The sequence below is a fragment of the Peromyscus maniculatus genome, chromosome 17 (genome assembly GCF_049852395.1).
Source record: "Peromyscus maniculatus bairdii isolate BWxNUB_F1_BW_parent chromosome 17, HU_Pman_BW_mat_3.1, whole genome shotgun sequence".
Lineage (NCBI taxonomy): Eukaryota > Metazoa > Chordata > Mammalia > Rodentia > Cricetidae > Peromyscus > Peromyscus maniculatus.
The window spans coordinates 28,571,892-28,589,606 of record NC_134868.1 but is presented as its reverse complement, the minus strand read 5'-3'; the positions used below and the strand labels follow the sequence as shown (position 1 = coordinate 28,589,606).

At 42.9% G+C, this 17,715-nt stretch overlaps 1 protein-coding gene across 6 annotated transcripts in view; it reads left to right on the top strand.

Moving 5' to 3' along the window:
• Fat1 (FAT atypical cadherin 1) overlaps positions 1-17,715 on the top strand; it is a 123,520-nt gene that overhangs the window by 62,416 nt on the left and 43,389 nt on the right. For all 6 annotated transcript variants that reach the window (XR_013045319.1, XM_042262668.2, XM_076553441.1 and 3 more), the window contains exons 4-5: positions 14,109-14,170; positions 17,137-17,466. Coding sequence is in view for 5 of the 6 variants with exons in the window: in XM_042262668.2 (XP_042118602.1) it covers positions 14,109-14,170; positions 17,137-17,466 (392 nt within the window). In the remaining variant the exon portion in view is untranslated. The remainder of the gene's footprint in view (positions 1-14,108; positions 14,171-17,136; positions 17,467-17,715) is intronic.

Below are 17,715 nucleotides of genomic sequence, written 5' to 3'. Positions count from 1 at the left end.
CACATCTTCCGTTCTTCCCTGAGGTACCATGCTTAGAAAAATTCCTTTAGCATAGTTATTGATGGACTTGGCACATTATTATTACTTGACTATAGGTGTGTGTCCCTCCTTTCTCTGCCCATTCCGTTGACCTTTATCTCCTCTAGTAAATAGGTTACCTTTTACAGATTTTCATTCACTGCTGTCTTCCTGTCTGGAGAGAAATATCTGACGAATTTTATTTTGGGGCTGCACTAAATAGGTTAGAAATGGATAGCAAGCCCAAGGAAGGCATCTTTGTTTTATATGTATGGTTATTTCAGCAGGCACATTCCTGATCAGCCGCATCATTATTTCTGTCGACTTGAGATTTAAAAATGGCTTTGAAATTTCATGATGGCTTTTTTTCTTTTCCTTCTTCTTTTGGGTAGTAATGGGGATTGAACCTAAAGACCTATGTATGCTACAAACACTACCATTGAGCTACAACCCATGGGTTGGATTGAGGCCCTACTCAAAGCCTGTTCATTTCTGGATCGGTAGTTTAGTACACATTCGACTTTTCTAAGTGCCGCTGGTGCTCTTTTTGGACTAATTTCCACTGTGTATCTATCTCAGTTGTCTTAGAGAATTGAGCTTCAAGGAGACAGTCATAGAGATGTGGGGTGTTTACCCACCAACCCCACAGTTCCCCAGAGTTTTCTTGAGTGCGAGCAGCAGGAAATATTAGATAGAAGGATTTAGATTGTGGAGATAAACACATAGAAAATAAAGGACAGCCTCGAGAGGGTTTAGAATCTATTCCAATGAGCTCTGTCTCTGCCCCGGGTATTTATAGAGTCGCCAAGGGGTGGGACAAAAGACCTCCCCCGCCCCCCCAGCACAGCCAAGTGCAGACCATCTCAGACACCTGCACTCAGGCCCCTTGGTCCAATCATCGTCTCTATGTAGATCTGCTGGGTAAAGCCACAAGGAACCTGAAAATGGGCTCCCACAGAGAGACCAGCAAACCTTGGTTTTTCTTCCTTTGTTTTTCTCTTCTTTCTTTCTCTTCCTTCCTTCCTTCCTTCCTTCCTTCCTTCCTTCCTTCCTTCCTTCCTTCCTTCCTTCCTTCCTTCCTTCCTTCCTTCCTTCCTCCCTCCCTTCCTCCTCCCTCCCTCCCTCCCTCTCTCTTTCTTTTTTGCTGTTGTTGTTTACTTATACTTTCTAGCCCTTCTTGCCTCTCTTAGCTTCATTTTAACCCTTCCTTGAGAGCATAAAGCACACTCTTTTTTTCTCTATGCTTTGTACTTTGTATTTTACAATCACACTCAACACCCTTACATCTCTGAAATCTTTGTAGCGACCTTGTGAGAAGGGTAGAGATTCAAAACACTTACTTGCATTTTCCCCACTTTACAAATAATTACATGACTCCAGAGAGCTCAGGACCACCCAGGGGCCCAAGCCACAGGCATGAATCTCCTAGCTGCTGCTGCTTGATATTGAGGCTTTGATGTGTGAGTGTGGGTTCACAGCCATTATTATGCATCACAAGAATGCTGTGTGGTATAATAGTTGCTTGTTGGCTGATAGTGTTTCTGTGGCCCTTTTCAGATGAAAACCACAACACTCTTAAATGGCACAAGAAGTTTAAGCTTACTGCCATTAACAGTGTACAACAGGAATCACTGGACAGTTTTTGTGTAAAAGGCCATAAAAGTTTTCAGGTAGGCAGGTGGTCCAGTATCTGTCACCTCCATTCAGCTCTTTTTGTTGTTGTTGTTTTTGTTTGTTTTTTTAAGCACAGTCTGCCATCTAGGGACAAAGAAACATGCCCAATGACACAAGAAACTTGGAAATTTGTTTCAGTGTCTCAAAACGTTGTGTTCAGCCATTCACAATTTAAAGTCTGTACAGGTTGAACAGTGGTCCCCTGCCTCTGATGTGTTATGCTTAACAGTGGAAATAGTTAAGGTATTAATTTATTTTATTTTTATATACGGTGAAGGAAGTAGCTATTTAAATTGAACTCTTTCTGGAAGAAAAACATCCAGCTTTTCCCATTGCTACAAGCAGGAGCGCATGGAAGGATGTACTGAGTGTGGCCTCTCCAGGCCCTTAGTCATTTACATTACAGCAGTTAGAATAGTTGTTGCCAGGAGCCCAGTTTTGGTAGATGCTTAGACGTGGACAGTCAACCACTAATTAGTTCTTTTCTTCTTTAAGAGAGAAATTGTTTCTCACTTGAAGATTAAACTGTGCCTGCATTTGGGAGACCTCTGTCCGTGTGCTACTGGTATCTCTTATTAAAAATAACTGGAGCTGCAGATGCCAGCTCAGCCAGCTCTGGGTGCTTGGTGGACCTGCACTGGTTTCTCCATTGTTCTTTTAGTAACCTTATCCCGAGCTGACTTGCTCGTGCTCAGATGGCTACCTTCGAATTTTTTGTGCTTTTGAGAGAACATCAATACACTGTTGTTGTTGTTGTTGTTTTTTAATTTCCTTGTGAACATGTAGAACAGTGCATTTAATATAGAACTGTTTGTGTTGGATATAAGCGATGGTGTGATTGTCCAATAGAGGGCTCAGATAGATTTAGTAATCGCCAAAGCGTTCTAAGATCACAAAAGCCCTACAGTGGCTAGTAGATGCAGTGGGCACCTAGCCATGTTCCAGGCCCATGCTCCTTCAGTAATGAGTGTTGTATTACCCGGTAATGAGGTAATAAGTAAATGGCGCTTTATTGTGGCTGGGAAGGAGACCTAACAAAGTGCAATAGGAAGGAGCTACAGCTGCAAACAACTTCCCAGGGTTTCCGGTGACATTTGATAGCTGGAGAGAGGAAGGAAATGGAGGGCCACTCACACCACAATGGCAGGAATTCATTAACAACAACAAAAGAAGTTTACCTGTGTCTATTTGTAAGGACTGTAGATCGCTTTCTTACCCAGTTCTTACACTAGTTTTCATGTTGTAATGGAATGCCTTAAAGCCTTAAAAAGTCGGATTTTATTTCTCTGCCTTTTCTGCACAGGTCAAATCTGTTTTCAGGGGATCCTTCAGGTCAGTTGGGTCGAGGAGAATTCTGCTTTTCTGTTTCGCTGAATGTCAGTGACTAAAAATTACAAGTAAGATTTTGCGCTGAAAATTCTTAAGTTGAGCTGAGCTGGTAGTAACCTTAAGTAGGCTGAGTACCCTCCGTCCCTCCCTCCAGCCCTTCCATCTCCCCTCCCTCTGCTACATAACTTCTATAGAGTACTAAAAACAATTAATTCCCTGAGAATTCGATTTGCCTTCTGATCTTGCGTTTTGAAACCACCCATTTCCAAGAAGATAGAAAAGCAGAAGAGTAGCCGGTGACAGTGACCTCAGCTACTCCCCGGCGTTGACTTCAGAATGGCCATTTGATGAGTTTTATTAGTGTTTTCGGTGGCGCTCTGGAAGTTGGAGTTAAATGAACGCCAAGCTGCTTTCCAGCCTTGACAGCCTATGAATAGAATTCCATTTTTGGCCCCAAGCCTAATCCCGCCGGCACCAGTACCACAGTGACAAACAATAGCTGCTCAGATGGCCTCAGCTGCCAAAGAGCTCCCGGCCGACTGGAGTTTCGATGTGGTCTCAGAACACCACCTCAATGAACACAGTGCATGCCGCACAGGCCCTGGGCTAGCAGTCAGAAGCTCAGTCGGAGTGGATTCTGAGTGGCAGCTATAGGGGGAGCTGAACCTTGGCTCAGGGTCTGCCTATGAGGCCAACCTCGCCTCCAGCACGGGAAGTCTGGAGAAGTGCCGTCCTGCCTCCCCGTTGGTCTGAGCTGAACAGGGACGCTGACTTCTTCATTGTTGGTTCTGATCTTGCCTGTTGCTTGGTTTTCTGTTCCTGGCTAAAGTCCTGAAGGACGACCAGGACCCTTTCTGTATCCAGTGATGGTATCCATGACAGAACGAAGCCCAACACTGAGTGTGGGAATGCTCCTCGATTCCTGCCTTCCAGTTCACTGCTAAAGGGTTTTAAAACTCAGCCAGATGGAATGGTTCTGCTTTTCATGTGCCCTCTTTAGCATCCGTTGCCTGTCTGTCTTCCACCCATCGTCTGTGATCTTCACAGCTGCTACAAATAGCTTCGTTCGGATGCCATTTTTCTTTCTTTCTTTTTTTTTTTTTTAATTTTATTAGGGCTGCTTGGTACAGATATGCTAGCTAGAATGTTCTTAGAGAAGTTGCTTGCGCAGTCTTCTGGGTTACATGGGACTCTGTACTTACTGTCTCCTGTGTGGATGTGCTTTCACTTTATCTGAAACATAATGATTTCCCCCTCATTATCTTCTCTATGACCATAGTTTCTGAGGTCCTTGGCAATGTAACTAATGCTAAGTGTGTTTCAACATTATACCATGGAAACAAGAAACTTGCTTAGCAGCCCAGGGTTTGAGATATATAAAGTTCCATATGGAACACTGTCTTTAAATGCTGCTATTTTATCCTAATAATTGACGTTATTTTCACTGTAAAAAAAAATGAGTATCAGTGTGAAAGAGGAACAGAGAGATGGCTGAAATAGAAAAGATGGGTTTGTGAATGCAGGGAGAGTCAGTGTACATTTTCTGACTCGAGAGGATATATTGTTGGTTAGGTTTGGAGACGTCTTGATTAATTTCATTGTGCCCTTCATGTTGATTGTTAAGTGAACTCTGGAAAACATAGAAAAATTACTTTGATTCTATCTTGATCCTTAGTTCTTACAATTTTAAAATCAAGACTTTCTATTTTGTAGTCATTAAAGAAATATTTATAATTGATATTAGCCTCTCTCTCTCTCTCTCTCTCTCTCTCTCTCTCTCTCTCTCTCTCTCTCTCTCTCTCTCTCTCTCAAGACAGGGTTTCTCTGTGTTGTCTTAGTGCCTGTCCTGGAGCTCGCTCTGTTGACCAGGCTGGCCTCAAACTCACAGAGATCCATCCACCTGCCTCTACCTCCGGAGTGCTGGGATCAAAGGCGTGCACTGCCACCGCCACCACCTGGCGCAAGTCACTTCTTATAGAGGAGAAAGTATTTGAAATACATTCAGAGAGAACTATTGAACAACTTATGTTATGCTAATAATGGAAAAAATCCAATTTGAGATTAATAATATTACATATGTACATAAATATATAAAGTACCTAATTTTCTTTAGCAGTTGTACCTCAATCGATATAAAGTTGTTAATTTTTAGATGTGTGAGTTTTCTAGGGCTACTATAGTAGATCAGGACAAAGCAGACAAGTCTGAAGATAGCTGCCTGCAGGCCACTTTCCCTCTGAAGACACGCTGTACCTTTGGCACATGAATAAAAATTGTGCCTCTTAGTCTCATACCTCCTCTTAAGAAGCCACTTCTGCCAGGCGGTGGTGGCGCACACCTTTAATCCCAGCACTCGGGAGGCAGAGGCAGGCAGATCTCTGTGAGTTCGAGGCCAGCCTGGTCTCCAAAGTGAGTTCCAGGAAAGGGGCAAAGCTACACAGAGAAATCCTGTCTCGAAAAAAACAAAAACAAACAAAAACAAAACAAAACAAAAAACCCAAAAAATCCCACTTCTGATTGAATTTGGAGACGTCTCAAAGTCAAAATGCTGGCTGGCATCCAGAGGTCCTTAGCCCTCAACTTCAGAGACCTTTCTTCCGGAGAGGCCACATTTGCGTGTTCCGGAATAGATGGAACTTTTCGCTGGGGCCTGCCATTCAGTTCACCATAAAAGGCATTTACTCAAAACAAGGAAAAATAAGGCAGACATAATATATGCTTTAGATTAGTTTACATGTGGGAAAATGCCTTTCATTTCACTTAAGTTCTGTAGGGTTTAACAATTTGGACAGTCGTCAGTGGCACCTTGGCAGGAGGATGCTGGGAGATGTTTAAGTCACTGCTGAGCAACAGGGGCCTTCGGGGCGGCTCTTTGGACACTGTTCAGCATTTCCTACAGTTTTGTTTCTCTCCTGTCATGATTCATGTTCGATTTTTCTCTATTTCACTGGTAGCTTAAAGAAATAAATATGCTTCATATTCAGATATGGGTGGTGGTAATTTTTACAGTGACTAAAACAAAAATTACAAAAGTAAGAAAGTCGGGGTTTTGGTTTTTGTTTCGTTTCATTTAGGCTAAAAAAAAAAAAGATTATAATGGTCTGTAACTTGAGATCACCAGAGTACCTTCATGAGATTGCTCCAATGGGTGCTCATACATGCGTCTTGTGATTCATGGCTCCAGCATGGGAATGGGAATGTGGCTCTGCTCTTCCCACTTTGTGATCTTGATTCACGTTTAAAAGTACTAGAGCCGGGCAGTGGTGGCGCACGCCTTTAATCCCAGCACTCGGGAGGCAGAGCCAGGCAGATCTCTGTGAATTCGAGGCCAGCCTGGGCTACCAAGTGAGCTCCAGGAAAGGTGCAAAGCTACGCAGAGAAACCCTGTCTCGGAAAACAAAAAAAAAAAAAAAAGTACTAGAGTCTTTAGAGTCGCCTGAAGGCTGCCTTTGGTTGGAGCTCAGCTCTGTTCTTCATAGTATTGCTGAGTCTGGCAATAAGTTTACCTTTCCTGGAAACTCATTCTCTCACCCGTCAAATGCAAGTGTTGGATAGGGGATTCTAAAAGTCCCTCGATTCTAGGAAATTTGCTTTGTACAGTGAGAGGCAATCTTATAATAGAATGCGTTTCATTTGGAGTTGCCTCCGCTAACCAGAAAAAGGTGTCTCCCGTATGCTGCTGTGGTAAAACAGTTTTACTTACGTTTCATCAGTGGCTTGCACAGTTGAGGCTTTAACAATGTTTTATTTAAATCTTTTCAATATAAAAATAACTTTCACTGAGTAAATTGCCCTTCTATTTCTTTTGCTCCTAGCCTTAAGGTATTTTTAAGGCTAAAGTTTCTTCAAGTAAAATATTCGTTAAAAACTGAAGATCATTACTGCAAAGAATTGTCTAATGTAAGAAATGAAACTCTCTTTTTTCTTGCCCCCTCTCAGCCTCTCCCTTGACCAGTTTTTTTTCCTTTTTCTCTTGACAACTTTGTCTTGTAAACATTTCCGCACACGTTTTGCGTAGACACATTGCATCTGTACGTGAGGCCCACACCAACATTTGCCTTTTTGTCCTTGGAGCCCCTTGTCTAAAAGTCACTCAACCGCAGCACGTGTTTTCAGCCTCCCTGTTGGTGTATCTGCGGCTGATCGTTTTGATTTTCCTTCATGCTTTAGATTCTTAGAATGCTTAACCTGGAACCAAAGAAAGCACCCAGTTATGCTAAAAAGGAAGCCAGGTATGGTGGATCACACCTGTAATGGCACTATTCTGGGGGTTGAGGCGAGGGGAACACAAGACCCCGGCCAGCCTAGGCTAGTGATGCCCAGTCCCCCCAAAGAACAAAACGAAACCAGCTCCCACCACCACCACCACCAAAAAGTGCTTCATTTCCTGCGGCCAGCTCAGCCTTCTCTACCTGTGCTAAGACCATAAGGCGTAAGACAGCTCTGTATTGGAGCCTAATGTTGAGTCCAGACAAGCATAAACAGCCTGCTTTTGTAGTTAGAAAAGGAGCCCTGGAGTACCATGGGTTCACTTGGAATTTCACCTGTCTGCACTGTTTCTGGTTCACCCACTCAAATACCTTCAGTTAGGGACCGGTCCCGGGCCTCACCTTCCCCTGCTTGCAAGCATTTTGCTGAGTCACTAGGAGGGGTGTCCTTCCGGATTTTGGCCTAATCAAGCACAGCTGTTACTAGGCACAGCAGCCAGCTAGGGTCTAGGCCTCAGGAGAGGTTGTAGGCAAGGTCATCTGGAGGTCACTAAGTCTTGACTTGCTTGCTGTGGATTCTTCTAAGTTGCCTGGAGCTGTCCTTACGGGAACAAGCCTCCCAAAGAAGTCTGTAGCTTTAGCAAAACCTTGCTTGGTTCAGCATCCCCCGTAGCCTGAGCACTGTTCCCTCAGGGCACCTTTAATGGTAGGATGCCTTTATAGCAGCTTTGCTGGTCCCCTAAGTAGGTGTAACTTGCTTACGGGCACAAGGTAAGAATCTGATAGCTGTCAATCAAAAGGTCATATCTTCTGGTCATTCTCCAGCTTGCCTTATTTGAAGAAAAAGTAAGCATGAAAGGGTGCTTGTAACTGAAGACCCACCACTGGCATTCTTAACATCCTTAACACTCTCACATTAGCTCCTAGACAAGGACTTTAGACCTCCCTGCCCCTGATCTGTCTTACCTTTCAGGGCAAGCTCTCTGTGTGTCTTTCAGGGGACATAGTTGGGGAGGCTGTTTTGGTGAACACATTGAATAACAGTGCAGGCAGAACCACTGGGCGTTTGAGCTGGTGAATATTAGGAAAGCATTACTGCTGTTTATGAACTCAATTTGTCAGTTTTAAACTACTAGAAAGAAGCCATCAAATGCAAAAAGAGTATACTGGTAGACAAATTATATTCAGAAGTTGGGGTTGAACACAAAGACATGATTTTTAGGTATCAGGCAAAGCTATAAAGTAACAGTGGTAAACTAGGATTCTTCATCTCCAGCTGAAGACTGAGGCATGTTAGAGTGATAGCCCCCAGACTGAAATACTGGAAAACTTTACATTTGTAAGGCAGATGTTTATAGGATTTGGATTTTGATAATGGATGTATTTGCTATTGGATTGTATCTTTAGATTCTTAACCACAAACATTTTCAAATAGTGGAGATTCATGTTGGCATGTTCTTTGAAATGAGAGCCCATTTAAAGGAGCAGAAATGACCAGTGGCTTTTTAAGTTATGTAAATTCAATCTGAAAATCCACTTTTCCAGTTAGCCTCCCCACATTCCAGTTGCTCAGTGGCTGTGTGCCACTGGGGGCTACCGTATGAGGCAGTACAAATATGAGAGACTTTCAGGCTAAGAGAAACTGCCTTGGACAGTGCTTTTTAAAGACAAAAGCTGCAACAACTCATATATTATTGGGAAAAGCAAAAAAAGAGGCTGAAGAGGTAGAAAAGTAAATAACCTAAAGGATTAGGTGTAGTAACTGTAGGTTAGGTGGATGCCCCGCCTTGGTCTTTTCACCTTCCAGGTTTTATTCTCCACGTAGAACAATAGGAAAATTATTGAAAGTCAAGTTTCTGCCAAGCAAGGTTAAGCAGGTGGCCGCACACACTCAGGACCTTGTCCTGTTGCCTTACAATTTGTAAATTTCACCTACTACAGATCACAAGTACCTTCATGCAGTTGGACCTTAGCCCTATTCAGAAATCTTGGGTTTTTTTTTCCCCCTCTAGTTGCTGTCTGTTGTGTTTATGATGTTGTTGTTGTTCAAACCTACCTTCTTCCTTGTTTCTTCAAGAGCCTTAAATCCCTTGGCCTGTCTATCTGTCTCTCTCCCTCTCTCCCCCCGCCCCTCTCGCTCGATCTCTTTGTCTGTCTGTCTGTCACAGATGTGTACAGATGCACTTGTTTGTGTAAGCCCACGTGGAATCTGGAGGTGGATGTTGAGTGTCTCGCCCCTCTCCTCACTCTCTATTTTTGGAGGTAGGGTCATTCACCGAGCCTAGGCTCACAGTCTGTGCTAGGTTGGCTGGCTGGCTAGCCAGTCCCTGGGATCTGCCGGTCTCTGCTCCTCCAGTGCTGAAGTTACACGCGTGTACCATCTTACCAATGTAAACGTGGGTTTTAAGTTAAAGGTGGGTTCAGGTCTTCATGCTTCTGAAGAAGTCACCTCACCCACCAGGCCATCTCTCTGGGCCTGATTTTCCCTACCTTTAATGTAGACTTTCGGCACTGATGATCTGAGTTTCTAAAACTGCCAACTTATGTTTGAATAAGAATTAATCTTTGGAACCTGTAAAAAAAAAAATGAAGATATTATCCAGTAGGTAATGTATTTAAAGATCAAAGCCTAGTCCGTGAGCGTTTAATAAGCACTATAGACATTAATATAATACTTGCTGTATCAGCTGCACTTAGAGAGCAAGCTATACTAAACCTGGGTGGATCTAAAAAAAAAACAAATCAGAATTTAGATCAGAACTCTGTTAGTGTTTCTGGCTATAAACTTGGCTGATCTTTTATACAAGGGTGGTCAGCTGTTAGCTGGCTTGGGGCTGGTTGGTATTAGGTGGCCGCACTTAGGTGCTTGGCTATAGGAAAGATAGGGGTGACTGCAACCTGCAGTTGATTATCCAACCAAACGCTAATGCTCTTGGGCATTAGCATTCTCAGCACGCGTTTTCCTTGTGCATACGACTTATCCGTGTCAAGTTCTAGTTTCTACCCTCCTTTCTCGGAGACACGACTCTTTGTTAGTCATGTCTGGGTTCTGAGTGGACAGTACAAAGCAGTCAGATAAACTGTAGCCACAGCTCTGTCTTCACAGAGTAAGCCGTTGGTAGGCACCTGTGTGTGCTGTCTAGCTTTTGAAGACCTTTTGTTGAGTGATGGCCCCTACGTAAAGATTTTTAAAATTCCATTAATATTGAAGCATTATGGGGTGTCGAACAGTCTGTCTTAAATTTCTAAACGTTGGAAGTAATGTGAAAGACTACAAGGGAATTTTAAATTATGCTCATTAGTTTCAGTCAGGTTTGGTGTGGTCCCTTAGTCACACACATTTATGAAGTAAATTTGTAGATACCAACTAGTGGGAGGGTAGGAAACTGGCCTGTTCTTTCAGCCTGCCCTGTAGGATTTGTATAGAGAATGTAATGTTTTTCTAAATCGGGGAAGGAAGATTTCTAGTCTTTGTCCTTTCTTTCTTTTTTTTTTTCTTCTTCTATTTTTAGCTTCAAGGTACTTGCCGAAAATGCTAAGACTTATAGTTACAAAAGGAAGGGCTTGCCTGTGCACGCTTTCTGCTTTTATATTCTCTTCAGTTTCTGACTTGCTTTTTTTTGGACCTGCTAAAGTGAGTGGCGATTAATCATGGCCACTTCTCCCTTAAGTTTTGAGGAAGTCGTAATTAGGACTTTATTTGAAATGCCATGACACTGTAAGTTATGTGTTTGATGTGATGGGGAGTTAAAATCCTCATCTGGGTCACAAGAGAGCTGAACTCTGTGACCTCATTAATGAGTTACTGGTGACCTCGGAGAAAACTTAACTTCCTTTTAGCTCAGACACCTGACCTTGAGCATTGTGCTGTTTCTATTAAAGTGTGTGTCTTTCTAGAATTCAGGGAAGAACACAGCATACGTCTAATTTTTATTGAAGGAAAGAAATGTATAATGCTGTTTCTTAGGATATTTAATGTCACTCAGATATTGACTACAAGGTTAATCACCTGGTGAACATTCAGTTTCGAAGCAGGTATTTGTCAAGTGGGTGGGGGGGCTGGGCGGGACTCAGCGGGAAGGAGACTTATAAAAGCACAGTGGTGATGATGAGTATACATGTAGACTGTGTGCATAGGCCAGGATGTTGGACTAGGCACCCCAGGGTGTTGACTTCTCAACATGCTTAGTAAAGTATACCCCTAGGAAGGTGGAACATGACCCTGAGAAGCTCCTAATTTTCCTGCTGTGTTAAGGAATTTTATTTTCTCTTTCAAGTTCAATTTGTAGGGAAATTCTGTAGTAAACACGACTGTACTCCTCTCAGAGAAGACATGTCTCCACACGCTGTGACATCAGATGCGCAGGCATGGCCTCTCCTGGGGAAGGCTATGGGGAGAAAGCTCAGGACACTGTTGATCGGATTCTCTGTGGGTTGTATTCTACATTTGGGTCAGTGCTGTGGCGCGAACATCCCTTGGTGAGGGGCATGACCCATGTATGCCACCTCCATCATTGGGTCATAAGCTCTAGGGAACTTAACAGTTGACTCTAGGATAGAATAGATTGGAATAGACCTTTCAGTTCATTGCATTTAAATGGAATCTCTGTTCCCTGAGTTACGGGGTGTGTGTGTGTGTGTGTGTGTGTGTGTGTGTGTGTGTGTGTGTGTGTGTGTGTGTGTGTGTAAGTGGCAAGGGAGGGTAGGGTTATGTTTAACTGGAAGCCTGGAGGATGTGCAAGTGATTCTGAACCTAAACCTGGAAAGGAATGTCATGTAGCCTGGTTCCATATTGAATTGGTCATGCAGAGTGTTAAATCCCTCCTTGGCAGTTTGATGTAAGTGAAGTGTAAAGGGAAATTGTGTTGGGTGCCCTTGGACAGTGACAGAGAGAGTGCCAGGCAGAAGTTCATCGTGTGACCATGCCAAGCTATGTCCCGTGCCACCTTGCCAGTGAGAGTGACTGTTGGATGGGAACATTAGGACAGTTAGGTGGGACACACAAAAATGATTTCCTGTCATTTTTGAGCGACTTTAAACCCACAGTTCCGGGGTGATGGTGGTGGTAAACTTTTGATCGGGACAGGATTAAAAGGCTGTGGCACTACAAGGGAAACTCTGTGCCACTTCAGGCAATGCCGTCATGTGGTTCCAGAGCTGGAAGCATCTTCCTTGAGCTGTCGTTTGGGGAAAAGCCCAGTGTCTAGCTGTATCCCAGGCTTCTGTTCCGTCGAAAGGACAGTGCTGTTTGTCACATCGTGTGCAAGTTAGCTGAGTTGTTAATTTAAGAACAAGAAGCATTGAGTTCATAAAGACACACTCCTTTGTATTCACAAATTTAGAGAAACATTTTAAACAGTCTTTAATTGCTACTGTGAAAGTAATTAGGACTATCGGAGAAAATCAGTTGTTAAGGAAAGTCAGATTCCTTTTTCACGTGACATGTTCGTTAGCTCTTTGGGAATTTTCTACAATGTATTTTGATCACACTCGCTTCTAACCCCTTTCAGATCTACCCTTACCCAACCCACTCCCAATTTCATATCCTCATTTTTAAACTATCCCACCAAGTCCAGTTTGTGCTCTCCGTAGGCTTATGGGTATAGATCCACCCACTGGAACATGGTCTACTCGTTAAGGGTCGCACTCTTAAAGAAAACTTTGCCTCCTCCTGGAAGCCATCAACTGCCAGTAGCTCTGCCCTGAGTGGTAGGGGCTCATGGGTCCTTTCCTGTTCCATCCTGGAGCATCAGCTGGCTTGCTCGTGTGTGGACAACCACAGCCGTAAAGCTAGTTCTTGAATTACCTGAACTGTTTTCCTGGCAATGCCGGGAAGGAGAAGGATTGCCCCAGCATCCACCTGGCTGAGTCGACTTTACCTGGTTCTCAGGTCTAGTTCTCACTCCACTTCCGATGCACCTATCCCTACTGATGGCAACTGTACAGGAGGCTTTAGCACAGTGGTTGGTGTTCAACCTGTGGGTCATGCATGATTCGTTGGTGGGTCGCATGACCCTTTCACAGGAATACTTAAGACCATCGGAAAATATGAATATTTACATTACGATTCATAACAGTAGCAAAATTACAGTTGTGAAAATAGTTTTAGGGTTGGGGGTCGCCACAGCACGAGGAGCTGTATCAGAGGGTTGCAGCATTAGGAAGGTCGAGAGCCACTGCTTTAATGGTTAGTGAAATTCACTTGGGTGAAGCACATAAATACATCCTAGCTATTTTAGCAACCTTCTAGCTTATGGCATATATTGGCAGTTCAAGAGACACTAAGATTAAAGTTCTAGAGAGAGGTTGATGCTTTTATTCTAGTTTCATGTCATCAAAGAAGTGGGGAATGCAAGATTTCTTTGGACATCATTTTCTTTTTTTCTATTATTGTAAATTCAGTAACTGTTGTTTGAGCAACATTACCGGGAAGATTGCATTACTTTTTCTTTTTAACAACAATTCTTCATTTGAAGATAGATGATTAGAAAATAGTAAGTTATAGCGATGTGTTTTCTAATGGTTCCTTTTTCGTGTAGTTATAGAATAGTATAATCGTTCCTTTTCAGTATAGTTATAGAAGTGAAAACTCTGTTTCCTCATCTCTGGAGCAGGTAATGGAGATTCAGGGAAAGATGAAATTCTGGGTAACTTCATTTTACCTTTAACCATTTATTCTGACAGAATGTCTTATGACCAGAAAATGTAGTAGATTTGAGCCTTTCCCTTTTCATAATAGTTCTGTCCATTGCCCAGGGTTTCCAGGATTCATTAAAGCAAGAAAGTGCAGCGAATTCCCGTGGCTTATAAATAAAGTAGCCAGGCATGGTGTAACCGATGGTATTTTGCTAGGATCAATAAACTTGCACCGTTTTGCAGGTCTCATCACAACCACGTCGAGGAAGCTGGACCGAGAGCAGCAGGATGAGCACGTACTAGAAGTGAGTCTTCCTTTACTTCTGATTACTTCTAAAGCATTCGCGCCAGAAACACGCTGAGCGCCTGTCGTTGCTCATATTTTGTAATGAATATCCTCCCTTACACACACACACACACACACACACACACACACACACACACACACACACACACACACACACACACACACACATCAACTCAACCTACCCACACAGAAAACGACTTTGTCATAACGACCTTTCTGAACTTTTTGTTTTTTGAGATAGGGTTTCTCTGTGTAGTTTTGGTGCCTATCCTGGATCTCACTCTGTAGACCAGGCTGGCCTTGAACTCACAGAGATCCGCCTGGCTCTGCCTCCCGAGTACCACCACCGCCGACTCCTTTCTGAATTTTGTACTTAGCCCTCACACACATTGACAAATACATTGATAACCAATGTCATTTGCATCTTGTTTATGCTTACAGAAGTGATATTTTTTTTTCTCCACACCTTCCACAGATTTCTTTTTCCTCAGTTATGCCTTTAAGATATGTTTATATTTAGAGATCAAATTTAACCGGTTAAACTGTGTTTTGTTTATTTCCGGATGGTTTTGCTCCAAAATCATTGCATTAGTCATGCAGTTTTACACTTGAATTTGTTTGTAACCTAAAGAAATTTTCTAAAAATATCAAAATAAAATAAAAATAAAGTAAAAATAGGTGGAAACCAAACGTTTCCTCATCTAAGATGTTCTGGTTAATTTAAGATGTGTCTGCACTTACTTCTTTACGCCGTTGTGGCTGGGGGCCGGTGGTTTTCAGAATGAGGCTGGGAGTGAGTTGAAGGAGGCAAGTGAAAGACAATATGGAGATAGATTGGGGGGTGGGCAGCCAAGAAAGGCCACCTTCCGAGACCCGGTGAGGCGGAGCAAGCCTGAGCCTCTGTGGGCATTTCTCATCACGTGCTAATCATGCTCACTAGAGAGCCAGGCCCGGAGGTCAGGTGTTTTTGTTGTTTGTGCGCTGCCTGGTAATGTGTCCAGACCCTAACAATGGGGTTTGTAGAGAAAATTCTAAATAATGATGTGCTCTTCCTTCCTTTTTTCCTTCCTTTTTTCCTTCCTTTTTTCCTTCCTTTTTTCCTTCCTTTTTTCCTTCCTTTTTTCCTTCCTTCCTTCCTTCCTTCCTTCCTTCCTTCCTTCCTTCCTTCCTTCCTTCCTTCCTTCCTTCCTTCCTCTCTCTCTCTCTCTCTCTCTCTCTCTTTCTTTCAAGATCTTATTTCTGATGTATGATGTCTGCTTAATTTCACCTTGGGCAAAATATCCTAAATTATCAGTAAAATATTATTTCTTTTTAAGCCTGCATGTTGGTGTATGTGTGTGCATGCTGATACGTGCATGTGCGTGTGTTACCAGCTGGTTTCTAAAACCATCCTGTTTTTCCACTGATAATTCTGCCTTTTCATGTATAGATTGTGTAGCTCCCTGGCATTCATTTTCTTTATCACAGAGCAGGGTTTTGCATTTTCATTCACTGGCTGCAGAAGTTGACGTAGGGAAGGTATGGATGCTAGAGAAAGAAAGCGTGGGTGGTTGCCAAGAATTGCAGTTACTGCATGCTTGTCTGGAGTTCATCCCTTCACGCGGGTTGTAACTGCAGGTTTCACGTCACTTGTATACTTAACCTAGATCCCTGTTTCCCAGTGAGTGTCGGAGGCCAGGTGGAAGCAGGCGGGTGCTTGGAAGACAGTACAAGGTGTTGATAGGGAAGGTGAAGTAGGAATTTGTGGACACGCCACACGTGTCTCATTCTTTTGTGTCTGTCTTTGAAGACTCACTCAGGTCAGTTTGACTGTCTTGGACAAGAGAGTGTTTGACTTCAGATGTTGGAAAAGCTCTTTATTGTGGAATGTATGATGGACTGTGTTTGGTTATATTTCTTCTCCAGTTTTGTCCGCCTGTACAGGTCATCTGACACATGACAGGAAGTGTTCAGAGAGGTTAAAGTTAAAACAATAATTTTATTTCATTTTATCCTGAAAAGCTTAGGAAGATAAATCTTATACTTAAGTGACTGAAAGCAACTGTTATTTTCTAAAACTATCTTGTTAAGTCCCTTAACAATACATTCACGCTTCTTCTATACATAGGATTTACAAGTACCAAATTTCGAAAAGAACATACTTGCATGAAAAATTTCTCTCAGTTTTTAAAAATATTTTCAGTTAATTTAGAAGGTGGTGGAGTTTGACTGAAAGAAGTCGTGACCATGGCCATTATTTATTTAACATGTACTGCTGTAAATGTGAACTTCCAAGGGCGATGTTGACTCAGGCATAGCCACTCTTGCAAGCCCGAGGACATGGATAACCTAGAAGCAAGTGACTTGACTTTGCTTTTCCTGAAAACCTTATGTAATGCAAAAGGCTTAAATGTTTGTTCATCCTCATAAGCATTTAAAACGATTAAAAAAAAAACACACATCAAAGTCATGGTTAGTATGCAATCCTGTAATATTTAAATTTGTAAAAAGTAGCATATACTTCTTTAGAATGATGCTTTAGCATACTTCACAGACAAGCTTAAAAATGGCAGTCTTTTAATGTAGTATGTGGAGAATTTGTGTTTGAATATGCAAAGAGAATTTTCTTAAGAGGACTTAAAAACTATTCAGCGTGTCTTTCATGAACCCAAGAATACTGTCTTCGGTAGTTTTAACATTTTGGTAAAGTTGGTTCTACCTTTACTATAAGGAAGAGAGAAACTGGTTAGAAATGTGTGAGAAGTGACCGCTGTTTTCTCTCCACTGTCCAGGTCCCATCTCTCTCTGTAAAGCCAGAGAGTTTGGTTAACCTGTGTAATTACCTGGGCAGTGTCAGAACGAGAGGAGGCGGAATGGACCTTTGTGTTGTGTGAGCTGTAGACCGTTCTACCAACACTACCTTCCCTTAGGAAGGGCTTCACTTTTTACGTTCCTTAAAGACACCTCTTTACTTTCGAAACCCAGGTTACTGTGACAGACAACGGTACGCCCCCCAGATCCACCATTGCAAGAGTGATCGTGAAAATCCTCGATGAAAATGACAACAAGCCCCAGTTCCTGCAGAAGTTTTACAAAATTAGGCTCCCGGAGCGAGAAAAAGCAGACGGAGAAAGAAACGCCAAGCGGGAACCTCTGTACCGCGTCATAGCTGCGGATAAGGACGAAGGGCCCAACGCCGAGCTCTCTTACAGCATCGAGGAAGGGAACGAGCATGGCAGGTTTGCCATCGAACCCAAGACCGGAGTGGTTTCCTCCAAAAAGTTCTCTACAGCTGGGGAATACGATATTCTTTCAGTGAGTTGGATTTCTCGCTCGCCTTTCCGGGAAAATAGTCACGTAGTTCTTCTTTCTCTCTGTGGAGAAAGTGGCTTCAGTGTTGGGACCTGACAGACAGAGCTCGAAAACGTTTGGGAAGTGTGGATTTATTTTCTCTGTCATCTCTCACTCCAGTGAGTCTGGCCACGTAGCACTTACGCTTGTCACCTAGCATTAATTGTTCAAATATCCAGATACAAGTTTGGAATATTTGAAGCTGACTCAATT